Genomic DNA, 12,206 nt, shown 5'->3' on the forward strand with positions numbered 1-12,206 from the left:
ATGTGACCCTGTCTCTCTCTCTCTCTCTCACACACACACACGCGCGCGCGCACACTCACACACGATGCGCAAAACTCAGCATTTGAACAATTAATAGCAAATACTTTAAACTAATAACAAACCAGTAGATGATTCAGAAGCGCCAGATTGTCATAGCAAAGTCAGAATTACCGGGATTTCTGGTTTGGGCACATACAAAGTTTTAGCCTGAATTGTTCCAGGTGCCTCTTCATCTAAGAACTTCAGCACAACGTCAGCCTTTGAGAAAAATTAAGTCTAAATTAAGACTAAACAATGACAATTCAACATTTCCAAACATGTCAGAAAAACAACAACACAGCACTTGCAAAAGTCTATTTCAAGATCCCAGAGTTCTCCAATGAAAATAACTGCCTTACCACGTTCCACAAAATGGGGTTCTCCAGCGTAGCGTCTCCCACCATCAGGTAAAGAGCATAGGTGCCAGAGATGGAGTCAAACTCTGTCTTTCTCTCAGCGGTGTCCAGCTCAAACTTATACAAATTCTTACTGTCAGGTTCAGCCACAAACACGACCTCCTGACCTGTCTTCTGGTTGTGTAACCTCACAAAGGTCTGAAAGCAATGACTTTAATCAGTTCATTCAAATGTTTTTGAACAGTGCATTTAAATAGGGTTGCCAACTTTGCTTGCTTGGAGTGAGATTTTGATGACATGGACGTAATCACACATCCCTATCCAAGGTTTTAAAGGGGACATCGGATGCCCATTTTCAACAAGCTGGTATGAATCTTTAGGGTCTTCATGAAATGTCTGCAACATACGTTGGTTAAAATTTCTCAATGGTTGTGTAAAACAACACCCTTTTTACCTTATCATAAGCAGCTCCGTTCACAGCGGCCCGTTTCGGTGCATGTCTCTTTAAATGATAATGAGCTACTACTCACCCCACCCATCTCTTCCGTTTTATTGCGTTACCATCAAAAACAAAACTGTCCTCAGTGGCTCTGATGTCGGGAGAAAATTAAGACACTTACCCCTTATTTACGCCTGTTTCACACCGCAAACTTGAGCTTCGCGTTAGCGTAACTTAATCGTCACTGCGAGAATATTCACACTGGAAGTGTTTGAACAGCGTCACAGCAGCGGCTGCTCACTTTTGCGGTATGAAACCGGCCACTTTTACATTTAACTACAAAACACCTGCATTGCTTACGAGTCAAGTCGCTACAGCTGTTCGAGCGCAGAGAAAATGGCAGGACAATCCGTCAGCGGTCGTGGGCAGGGCCTGAGCAGTATGACGTCATACTGTTCAGAAATAATTGAGACTGTTAAGGTTTTTTGGGGATTAAAAAGAAAAAAGCGAATGGATTTTTATCCTTGTATGGTGCTTGTGTCTGCACACTGCTAAAACACATTCATATGCAAACACCATGTAAAAGCGAATTTTGCATCCGATGTCCCCTTTGAAGATCAAAATCTCACAAAAAGGCTTGTCTCACTAATGAACGCAAACACATAAGACTATACAATGAGGGCAGAATTTATTCACTTGTCATGCTTTATGCATAAAAGAAAACCATTTTGGATGGGATAATCACCTGGTGAGGGGTGAGTTCCACTCCCGTGGTCTCATCCACTAACTGGAACGTCATGGCAAAGTTTTGATGGCCATCTGCCATAAAAGATGCTTTGGCTTTAGTTGGATATTCAACTCTGAAAAACAGAGTTCAACACATACGCTGGCTTAATTATACAATAAAAAGAAAATGAATAAAATAGAGCTTGATAGAAGCTGGTGGTTCTAGATCTTACCTGGTGGTTTTGGGGCCAATACTCTGGTCCTTGTCCACGACAGACAAATCCATGTTGTTGATGGCAACTCTGGTAGAGACCTTTACTTTGAGCTGAGAAAGCAAATCAAACAAGTTTCAATCTAAGGCTTTAAAATGACATCACAATAAGAAATTATTTCAATCCATTAAAATGGACACTCGTAAGTGTGAATATGCTGGAAGAAAGAAAAAACTACAGCAATTACAATAATTGTGCCTTTTTTGTAATTTGTTCACTGAAAGAGGCCAATGACTTCAGAAAATCTCCACAGCATATGTGACATGCTTTTGACCTTATAATTGTACACTGAACAGTCAGAGCAATTATTCTTTACATAGCTACAATGTGAATGAACGCACTCTAGACCAATTAAACGTGAATGTTGAGTGAATGAGGAAATGAATCACAGTTCATTGCAACAATTAAGAGTTAAACGCTGAGGTCAACTCATTGCGGTCACGACAAGGCACAACAGATACAATAAGATAAACAGATACAAACTAAACTTTAGATTTTTCTAGCACATTTCAAAGATTCAGTAAAGTACCTCAACATGGTTGGCAACAAATCGGCTGTCACCAGCAATGGCAACAGAGAACTGATAGTAGCCACTCGCTGGTTGGCTGGCCATGAAATTCAGCTCAAAAACTCCACTGTGAAACAAAGGACAGTCTTTTAAACAAAGGAAATATTTCCAAATGAAATTATCACTGTGTTTCAGGCATATTACGTTACTTATCCAGAGTTTGGAACTCTATTACAAAATAAAATATTCAAGCACTGTGCACATTACATAAAGGGATAGTTTAAATTAGTGCTGTCAAACGATTAATCGCATCCAAAATAAAAGTTTTTGTTTACATACTATATGTATGTGTACTGTGTTAATTTATTATGAATATATATATATATACACAGTATGTGTTTGTATTAATATATACATAATAAATATACACAGTACACACTCATATCTTATGTAAACAAATTTTTTTATTTTGGATGCGATTAATCGCAATTTAATCGTTTGACAGCACTAATTTTAAATGTATTATAGATAAACTCGAAGCCCAAACATACATAATTGACACGCAAGAATAAAACTCATTCGTTCTTGCAGGTCAAGCACGCACATTTGAACTGTCATTAAACATATTTAATGTGCTTTATGTATGTGTGATGATTAATGCTTATATATGAATAAAAGCCTAAATTAAATATGTTCATCATATTAAGTGATTGTGTGAATTAGATCAAACCACCTGATTCATATAGATTACTTTTACAATGTCTTTATGTACTTTTTGAAGCTTGAAAACCGATTGTGTATTTAATGGTCAAAAATTAAGAGAGAATATTAAAAAAAAAATTTAATTTGTGTTCCGAGGATGAATAAAAATCTTAAGGAGTTTGGAAAGGAATGAGGACGAGTAGAAACCAGAATTTTCATGTTTGGGTGAACTAACTCTAACTTTTTAAAGGAAGTATGTTTAGTAGCATGTTTTGTTTTTTTTCTTCTGCAGTTTCAAAATTTGTATGGCATTAATCATTATTTGAAAGTTGTCATCTGCAATGCACATACTCTCTGAGGGTGAAGAGTGCCTGGCTTAGGACGGCAGATTTTGAGGACACAGCACTGGCCGACTCCGCCAGCACACTTGCTGAACTGAGGGGCTGGCAAAGGACATCCGTCACCTGAAGCTGCAGTAACAAACACAGACATTACAGATTATTTCAGGTCTCTTAAAAAATATAGAGTACACACTTAAAATTGAGGCCTACCCGGAGGAAGGGATGGCTGTGGGATACAGCAGCAGGGCCCTGGGCACTGACAATGACAGGCACATGGAAGTGATTGTTGGAAAGCGATGCAGCCGCGCTAGCCACACTGAATGCCTCTGAGAGAGAGTCCCAAGACTTCTTACTGAAGATGGAGTTCACTAGCTGGATTACCTGATCCTGTGATGGACAAGAGGAGGAGCCGTTTACCTCGAGACAGTACTTCAAATACTTACAGAAGGTATTTGTTGTACATAGTTATTCATTTATTCTGAGTGGGATAAACTATGAACCTCTTTCAGGGGGGGCTCCATGTCCACATGATCGGACAGGGAATACGCAGCAGAAACAAACAATGCTGTGGCCTCCAGCCCCTCCTCAAACTGAAGATACACTCCGCCCAGATCATCTAAACGGGCAGCGAGATCCTACAATGAAGAAAAATATACAAATCACACAAGAATACCAGGTTTCTGGTACACAGAGCAAATGAGACAAATCAGAAAAGTTTGAAATACAGTGCAAAGCAGATTTGTCTTCAGTTGATTGTTAATAACAACAACACTGCAAAAATAATTGTTATAATAAAGCATATTACTTCAATTTTTTTCTTTTAAAAACTGGTATTAAACGTGATCCTGGACATGTGAGATTTGACCATTAGTAACAATCAAAACATGAACTGTTAAATTAATTCACTACCCTAAAATGGCCTACACAAATTCAAATTGTTATGCACTGTAAATAAAGGCATTTAAGTACTTGAAAACAATGATCATTTGGTCTGACAGGTTAGCGATGGTACAGTATACCATCAAGACCTGAGAAACAAAGTGAAAGTATGGCTCTGAAAGTGCACAGTAATGCCTGGAATCACTTAATAATGAAAATACAGTTAGGTCCAAGATGTACAGCACCAATCTGCCATATACATATTATAATGAAAACAGTGTTGTAATGTAATGTATGTTGTAAATTCTTTGTGCACCTCTATTTTAGCATGTGAGCTTTTGTGCAAATGTAAGTTGTAATTTTAGGTTTATGTTGTATATATCGGATTACTTCTATATAGGACACATTTGGTTGAGTTAAATAATCAGCTGCACTACCAAAACGCTTTACTTACTGGTGTTCATTCACCCTTCAGCCTCAGCACAGCTCAAACAGCAACATCATATTCCTTCTAGATGTTCTTTTTTAAACATATCGATGATATTGTTAATAATAATCTGGTTATTTTTCTCATAATATTTTCTTCAACACTACGTTTTAATTTAAAATGATTTCTTGTTATGGCATCAAAAAACTGCAGGGACGAATCACTTGATAATGCAGAAAATGTAGTTGCGCAATTAAGTGCACACCAAGCTGTCACAGAAAATGTATATTACTACTATTGTAGTATTATGATTTTTCTTGTGCTTTTGCACTGTGTTGTTTCAGTGTGATCCTACAGGAAGAAAGCATTCACAATGGGAGTTACACATTCTGACTAGCACGTAATTTAAAGTTCACTTGTGCAGTCACATCATTTTTTGAAGACATGAGTTGTAATAATGTTTATGTTGAGTATTTATTTGATTAATTTCATATAGGATGCATTTGGATGAGGTAATTAACACACTAGTAACGTGCCTCGGTATTCAGGTGTTTATATACTTGTCAGCTTCAGCTCACACAGTTCAAATGGTAATGCCCCCCGTTATTTGACTATGATTGGATTATTTCAAACGATCATGTTTCTTTTTCAAATTTATGGATGATGCATTGCTAATAAAAACTAGCAGTGTTATTTCTGCCCATAATCAACAGTACATTTTATTAAAATAGTTTAATTGTTATTTTTGCCATGACTTGCATAGCCCTGCACCCTCAGGTACATTTTTTTTACTAAGCTCTGCAGAACTTAAAAAGAAAAGAAAAAAAAAAAAAAAAAAACCAAACTGTTTGTAAAAAAAAAAAAAAAAAATCCCCAAACTGTTATTTTATAATTTCTGTAGTCTAGGCTTTAGGCTTACAGTTGATTGTTCTGTGGCTAATAAATCTAATCTCTCACCTCAATCTCCTCCAGGATATCTCCAAGCTCAGCTTGCTGAGAGAGACGAGACGCAGTCAGCAGTGCCAAAATGATTCTGTCAGGAGAAGAGAAAATCAGAGTTAGGTCTCAAAATTAAACTAATAAAAAGAGACCACAAAGCAAGCCTCAAGTTAAAACAGAACTTTTTAACATAAGGACATGTACTCACGCCAAGACATTATCCTCTTTGGAGATGCGAGCTTTCAGGGCACTGACCACTTCCTGTGAGGCCAGAGGTAACCCAAGAGCGCTGAGAGCACTCACAGACTGATGGATCTGAGAGGCAGTGGAGTCCTCACTGACAGTGGCCAAAAGCAAATCACGCGTGTCATTTGACACAGGAATCTGTCAGGATCAAAACAGAAAACACAATTTGCTAGTGAAAATTACTGTGTGCAATGTGACATATTATTTGAAAGTGACTTTTAGGCTGCCCAGCTAAACACCAGCTTTGCCAAGGAGACTAGCTTAAACTAGCCAAGTCCACCAAACCATGTTTAAACAGGTTTTTTTAGGAGGTTAAGCAAAGACAGGTCTTTGAACTTAAAGTTCACCCAAAAGTGAAAGATCTGTTACCATTTACTTACCTTCATATTGTTCCATACCCTGAAGGCTTTCATCCAATTTCAGAAAACCAATGAAGATATTTTTTATATTTTCTTATCATTTTTGTACCATTGAAAGTCCAAACAACCAAAACTTCCATGTAGTAAAAAGTACAAAAAGACATCGTAAAACTAATCTATATAAAAATTCTTATGGGTTACGTTTACAACATAAACATTTTGAAGCATCAACGTTTGGTTGCGTGGACTTTCAATGGAGAGACAAAAAGTCTCCAGTTTCATTAAAAATATATTGATATTTGTGTTTTGAATATGAATAAAATGAATAAAAATGAATGGGTGAATGAAAATGAATGGGCTTGGAACAACTTGAAGGTGAGTGACAGAATTTTCATTTTTGAGTTAAGTAAATAAACCCTAAAGGAATATCTAATTAATTATACAAAAAATATATTTTTAATAGAAAATAATAATACTTATAATAATACTATATCATTTATTATATTTTAATGTCATTGTTCTTTAAAGCACTCACAATAGAGAATCTATCCATCTATTTATCTATCTATAAATATATAAATACACAGTATATATAGTAATAGCAAGTATTATCTGTCAACACTGCATTGGCTCCCTATTAAGCATTGTATACATTTTACAATTTTGCTGATTACTTAGAAATCCCTGAATAGTTTAGCTTCTCAGTTTCTTTCACATTATAATCCTTCACGTTTCTTGCAGTCACAAAATTCCTAAAATATCACAATTGACTGTAGGTGGTAGATCCATTTCCTATTTAGCACCCAAACTTTGAAACAGTCTACCTAGCAATGTTCAGGAGGCAGACACACTCTGTAAGCTTAAACACAGATTGAAGACCCATCTCTTTAGCCTAGAATACACAACATACTTTCACATTTCTATAATTCAAATCCATAAAAGGATTGTTAGCCTGCATTAATTAGGACAACTGGAATGGGGAACACTTCTCATAACACCCAGTGTACTTGTTACATTAAAAGAGGAATGGCATCTACCTAATATTAGTCTCCGTCTCATTCTTATCCCGAGGTTACCATAGTTGGATCCAGCCTGTATCCAGACCAGATGAATTGAATTAAGCTGAAATAATTAACTATTGTCTTCTGTAGAGCTGCTTAATACTGAACTCACATCTTGCAACATCGACACTTTATCCAAAAAATATTTTACAGCTGAGCTTAACTTAAAATATTTATATTCACTACAGAAATGTCCAGGTCTTTTCCTGGCCTAAAATCACAATATTACAAATTCTCAGCTGTAATCTTGAAGTGTCCTTATTAAGATTTTATAACTTCACAACAGAAGTGAGAGAGAGGGGGGGACCTTTAGGTCCTAAATATAAATAGGTTTAGATTTAAACGCTAGAATTTACACGTTCTTTGCAAAAGCTGTCAAATACAGAAGCTATAACATACTCCTAATATAATATGACTCAACGAAACTATAAAATGCACTATAAATGTTCACCTGACACTGGATAAATACTACGCACAATACTACTAAAAACATCTAATATCATAGTAACTAATATCAGAATAAATGCAGGTACTGATTGACAACTGTTTGGACAAAATGTGACAAACTGCATTCACAAAATCAGCCTAAACATGTCAGCGACGCATCGCTGTTCCCTCTTACACTGATTTAACGAACATAAATCTTCAACAAAAGCATAAAAACATGCAGAAATATTACTCACAGAGATGAGCCATTGTCGCCTAACGCAACGTCACCAAAAGCAATGAGAACTTCCGGGTCATGCGGATGAAACTTATTTCACCAATGTAGGGGGACATGTGCGTTCATTTGATCTAATAATAGATATCAAGCATTAAAAATGAATACCCCAATGATATATATTATATGGAAAATATAAATCATGTATTTGATAAATGAAGCGTTCGTAAATATGTAAAATGTATGAAATGGACATTACATTGAGGGACAAATTACCCCTAATGACCTCATGTGGTGTGAGCCAAGTCATGTAAAAATGAATGAAACATGAGAGAAACGTGGACTTCCAAACTACATTTTTATAATAGTGTACAATAAAATTAAAACCTTTCATAAATGATCACGTACAGAGTACAATCTGTTTGTATGAGAATTGAGAAATAAAAATGCTCGTGCGCGGTAAAAGACGGACGGTGTGTGTTGTGCTTTGTGTCTGTTTGTGATTGGGCCGCTTCCAGTCCTCGTTTCTCATTTCAACCAATCAAATACAGGATAACCCCACATGAAAAGTGATATAAATTGTAACTACTAGTGAGGATTTTGATCTGATCTTTTCATTTCGTTCACCAACGAGATTTGTTCACTGACCCTTTTCATAATTATATTTCATCATTACGTCTTTAGGTGGCGACAAATACATTTATAAGTATTTTGACAGAAAAGGGTCTTTTTATACAGTGGCCCCAAAAAGTATTCGCATATTTGGCCACAGCTGAAAATGCATGAATGAATTAGCATTATAGCATTATTTCAACGAATTAGCATTAAAATATGTAATTATTATAGTTTTTATTAAGAAATCATCTAAAACTTGTATTCCACAATGATGAATTAAATAGATAGTGTATATAGGGGTGTAACGGTACACAAACATGATGGTAAATACAGCACATTAAGCTTTATGACATATAGTGTAAGTTATGAGGTAAGGGCAGAGTCAATGCAAATGACTGTAAATACAACATAAGGTGCAAAGGAAGTATAAACAGAAGGTGCATTATACAGTGAGGTAAGTAAATAGCATATGTTTATATATGGCCAATGACCATAACAGTGCAAATTTGGCATCAGGAGGTCAACATCTCAACAACTTCTTCAGCTGCAGCAGATGACACGAATCGCTTGAATGTTTTAATTGGCAAGGCTTAAACATGCAAATAACAAACTTTTTTGAGGACGCAGCAGTGGCCCGATCGGAGCAGGGACAGATCAGTCAACTGTCATTACCTGACCTGGTCACGATCAAATATGTTAGCATTACTTGGCAGCATAAAGGAAAAGTAAGCATTTATTTGTAAATTTAACTGATTGAAAACGAAAGTAAATGAGGGGAGTTGAAAGATTTCTTATTCTGTGGCTCCCTCTAGTGGACTTCACTTGTCCTCCAGAGAGGGCATTTTTGCTCAGCCAATGCAAGTCTATGTGAAATCTTTGATTATTATTAAAATCTTTGATAATTTTTGATAATGAGCCCACTCTCTTTTCGAACTGTTGCCTTCTGGCTGGCGCTACAGAGCACTGACCACCAGAACAGCCAGGCACAAGAACAGTTTTTCCCCGCAGGCTATATAACCCACATTAGAAGCCTCTGAGTAATACAAGAAACAGCCAATGAATATTGGCGAATGTAATTTGCATGTTTAACCACTCCCTGTACAAATAGGTATATAAGGTAGCGGGCTGCATCCACTCATTCAGATTACTGCTTTGAAGCAGAGTGCTTGTAGTAGCTTAGTGACGTCAGCTCTTGCTTCCAAAGCTTACAGTGCTGCAGGTCCAAAAAACCAAGGCAAGAAGAAAGCTGTATGAGGGCAGATCTGCCCCAGGGTTGATGCAGGAGCTGCACACGGCATCTGACTTCGGGCGACAGAAGTCCCTGCTCGGTCCCTCGGGCAGGTGATGTCTACACTTGCAGTCCAGAAACACCAACTCTGGCTAAACCTGGCTGAGATGCCAGATGCAGACAAAGTTTTTTTTTTCCTATATATATATATATTGCTCAAAACAATTAAGGGAACACTACACTCTTAAAAATAAAGGTGCTTCAAAAGGTTCTTCAAGCGATGCCATAGAACCACCATTTTTGGTTCCACAAAGAACCATTCAGTCAAAGGTTCTTTAAAGAACCATCTCTTTCTTACCTTTTTATAATCTGAAGAACCTTCTTTCACCACAAAGAACCTTTTGTGAAACAGAAAGGTTCTTCATATGTTAAAGGTTCTTTATGGAACCATTTAGACAAAAAGGTTCTTCTATGGCATCGTGAAGCACCTTTATTTTTAAGAGTGTAAATCATCACAGTCTAATTAATATATTAACGCACACACACACATATTATATGTGTTAATATATTATTTAAATTTTTATTATTTCTTGTAAACCAAAATTTTGACTAAAATTAATGAACATGACATGATATTAACTCTTGACTTTTTGAAAAACAAAAACTAAAAAAAACTACAAAACCCTACAAATTAACACTGGTATGTTTTCACTTTTGAAGTTATGACAAAATGGTAAATGAATGGCAAAACTAACATTTTAAGAAATGTAATGTATCACACTTGTGTTTAATCTCTCTTGCTTTGTGCTGTTGACCGAGGCCTTCTTCATAAAGAAATACAAAATACAGGATACTTTATCTAAAAAAAAAAAACTTAAAAAAAAAAAAACACCTTTTGTAGACTCAGGAATTCTTTGCATGTTGGCAGTGTTGTTTTGCTGGCATACTGTAATTCATGTAATTACAATATTGTTAAAATGTCGAAACGAAGACATTTCTGAATGTAAACAAAATGCACGTTAATTAGTTTTAATACTGAGGTTATATTTGTGCTAATCTTATGTCTGCTGATTTTTTCACAATTTGATCATTCTTGACATTGAAAACTGATATTGACATTATTAAGTCCCGTTTGTTTATAAAAATGTACATAAAATCCCAGTTCTTAACTCCTTGATGTCAGTTGTAGAATTGCTAGGTTCACATTTTTGCCTCATTTACCATTGTCCTAAAGTAGCAGTTCAAGCTGCTCTACTTTTGCCATGAATGTAACATGAATTCCCTGGAGGATCTCAATAAGCTCAAAAAGGTCAAAACATTTTGCTTTGGTTTACAGACCATTATTCCATCAATCTGTGAAATTAGCTTTTTAAGAACATACCAGGAGAGACATAAAACAATCTTGTTAATCTTGATAAACCAATAAAATACAAACTGGCAGAAATAATGAAAAGGTACTAAAATTTAATCATCTTTAAAAGCCAGATCTGTTGACAGAAAAACACAAGAGGAAATAGTTGGTTTAGTACAATATATTTCCATCTCGATAGACATAGAAATCGATCGTTCCTTCCCCCACTTTTTACACTATAAAAGGCCTGTTTACTTATGAAACAGAACGGCATTAGAATATGATATATGAGCTAGGAAAGCCAAGTGACTAAATACAAAATAATGTCACATTGGGGGGGAATGAAGGCAGTACTTTCTGATGAACACGTCCATAGTTGTCAGCAAAACATTTACACACGTTTGTCATTTATAGACATTTACACATTGTATCATAAATGGAAGTACAACTTATGAGAGAAAACAACTGAACTTGACATCATTTACAACATCTACACTTAAAGATGCTCATGCCGTCTGCTGATAACTGGATATTAAACGCCGTCATCCTTCGTGTTCTTGAACATGCGGTATTGCGCAAATGAATACTGTTAACTCTGATTTCTCGTCCTGCTTCTTCAACAGGCGATGAGGCCATTGAAAAGCACAGAGTTCAAGAGTTTATGGGAAAGTGTTTTAAAAACACATTTGTGGTGAAATTTCAGTGATTTTCTCCTTCTTGACAGTGCATGTCTTGATGTTTCTGAACAGATGTATCCATGGCTTTTTAGAGGAAGTTGAAGGATTTTACGTGAGAGGTTTGGCACAACATGCAGCGGCACAGTCTCTGTCCGGCGTGGGTGAAAAAATTTGGCTATAATGCTGAAGGTGAGGTACTCACCAGTAGCGGTGCGTCTGCAGCAGTGCAGAGATCGTTTCCGCACTGAGTCTATTGCTGTGCTGCAAGCGCTGAATTAAAGTAACAGCGAACAAAGTTTTTTATGAACTGAAGGATTGCTTGTCAACGTAAGAAGAGTAGTTTAAATATTTTGCCACTTGCTTGAGCAACTTAATATATA

General features: G+C 36.3%; 1 protein-coding gene across 1 annotated transcript in view; it reads right to left on the minus strand.

Moving 5' to 3' along the window:
* The window catches only part of LOC107745341 (dolichyl-diphosphooligosaccharide--protein glycosyltransferase subunit 2), an 11,802-nt gene extending 5,542 nt beyond the window's left edge, over positions 1-6,260 (minus strand). The window contains exons 1-11 of the mRNA XM_016559209.1: positions 6,255-6,260; positions 5,837-6,012; positions 5,647-5,722; positions 3,884-4,018; positions 3,594-3,770; positions 3,394-3,512; positions 2,362-2,467; positions 1,794-1,885; positions 1,580-1,694; positions 399-593; positions 172-258 (exon numbers count right to left, since the gene is read on the minus strand). Of these exons, the coding sequence (XP_016414695.1) occupies positions 172-258; positions 399-593; positions 1,580-1,694; positions 1,794-1,885; positions 2,362-2,467; positions 3,394-3,512; positions 3,594-3,770; positions 3,884-4,018; positions 5,647-5,722; positions 5,837-6,012; positions 6,255-6,260 (1,284 nt within the window). The remainder of the gene's footprint in view (positions 1-171; positions 259-398; positions 594-1,579; positions 1,695-1,793; positions 1,886-2,361; positions 2,468-3,393; positions 3,513-3,593; positions 3,771-3,883; positions 4,019-5,646; positions 5,723-5,836; positions 6,013-6,254) is intronic.
* Between the last annotated feature and the right edge of the window lie 5,946 nt (positions 6,261-12,206).

The sequence above is a fragment of the Sinocyclocheilus rhinocerous genome, unplaced genomic scaffold (genome assembly GCF_001515625.1).
Source record: "Sinocyclocheilus rhinocerous isolate Xijiao unplaced genomic scaffold, SAMN03320098_v1.1 scaffold1730, whole genome shotgun sequence".
In the NCBI taxonomy this organism is placed as follows: domain Eukaryota; kingdom Metazoa; phylum Chordata; class Actinopteri; order Cypriniformes; family Cyprinidae; genus Sinocyclocheilus; species Sinocyclocheilus rhinocerous.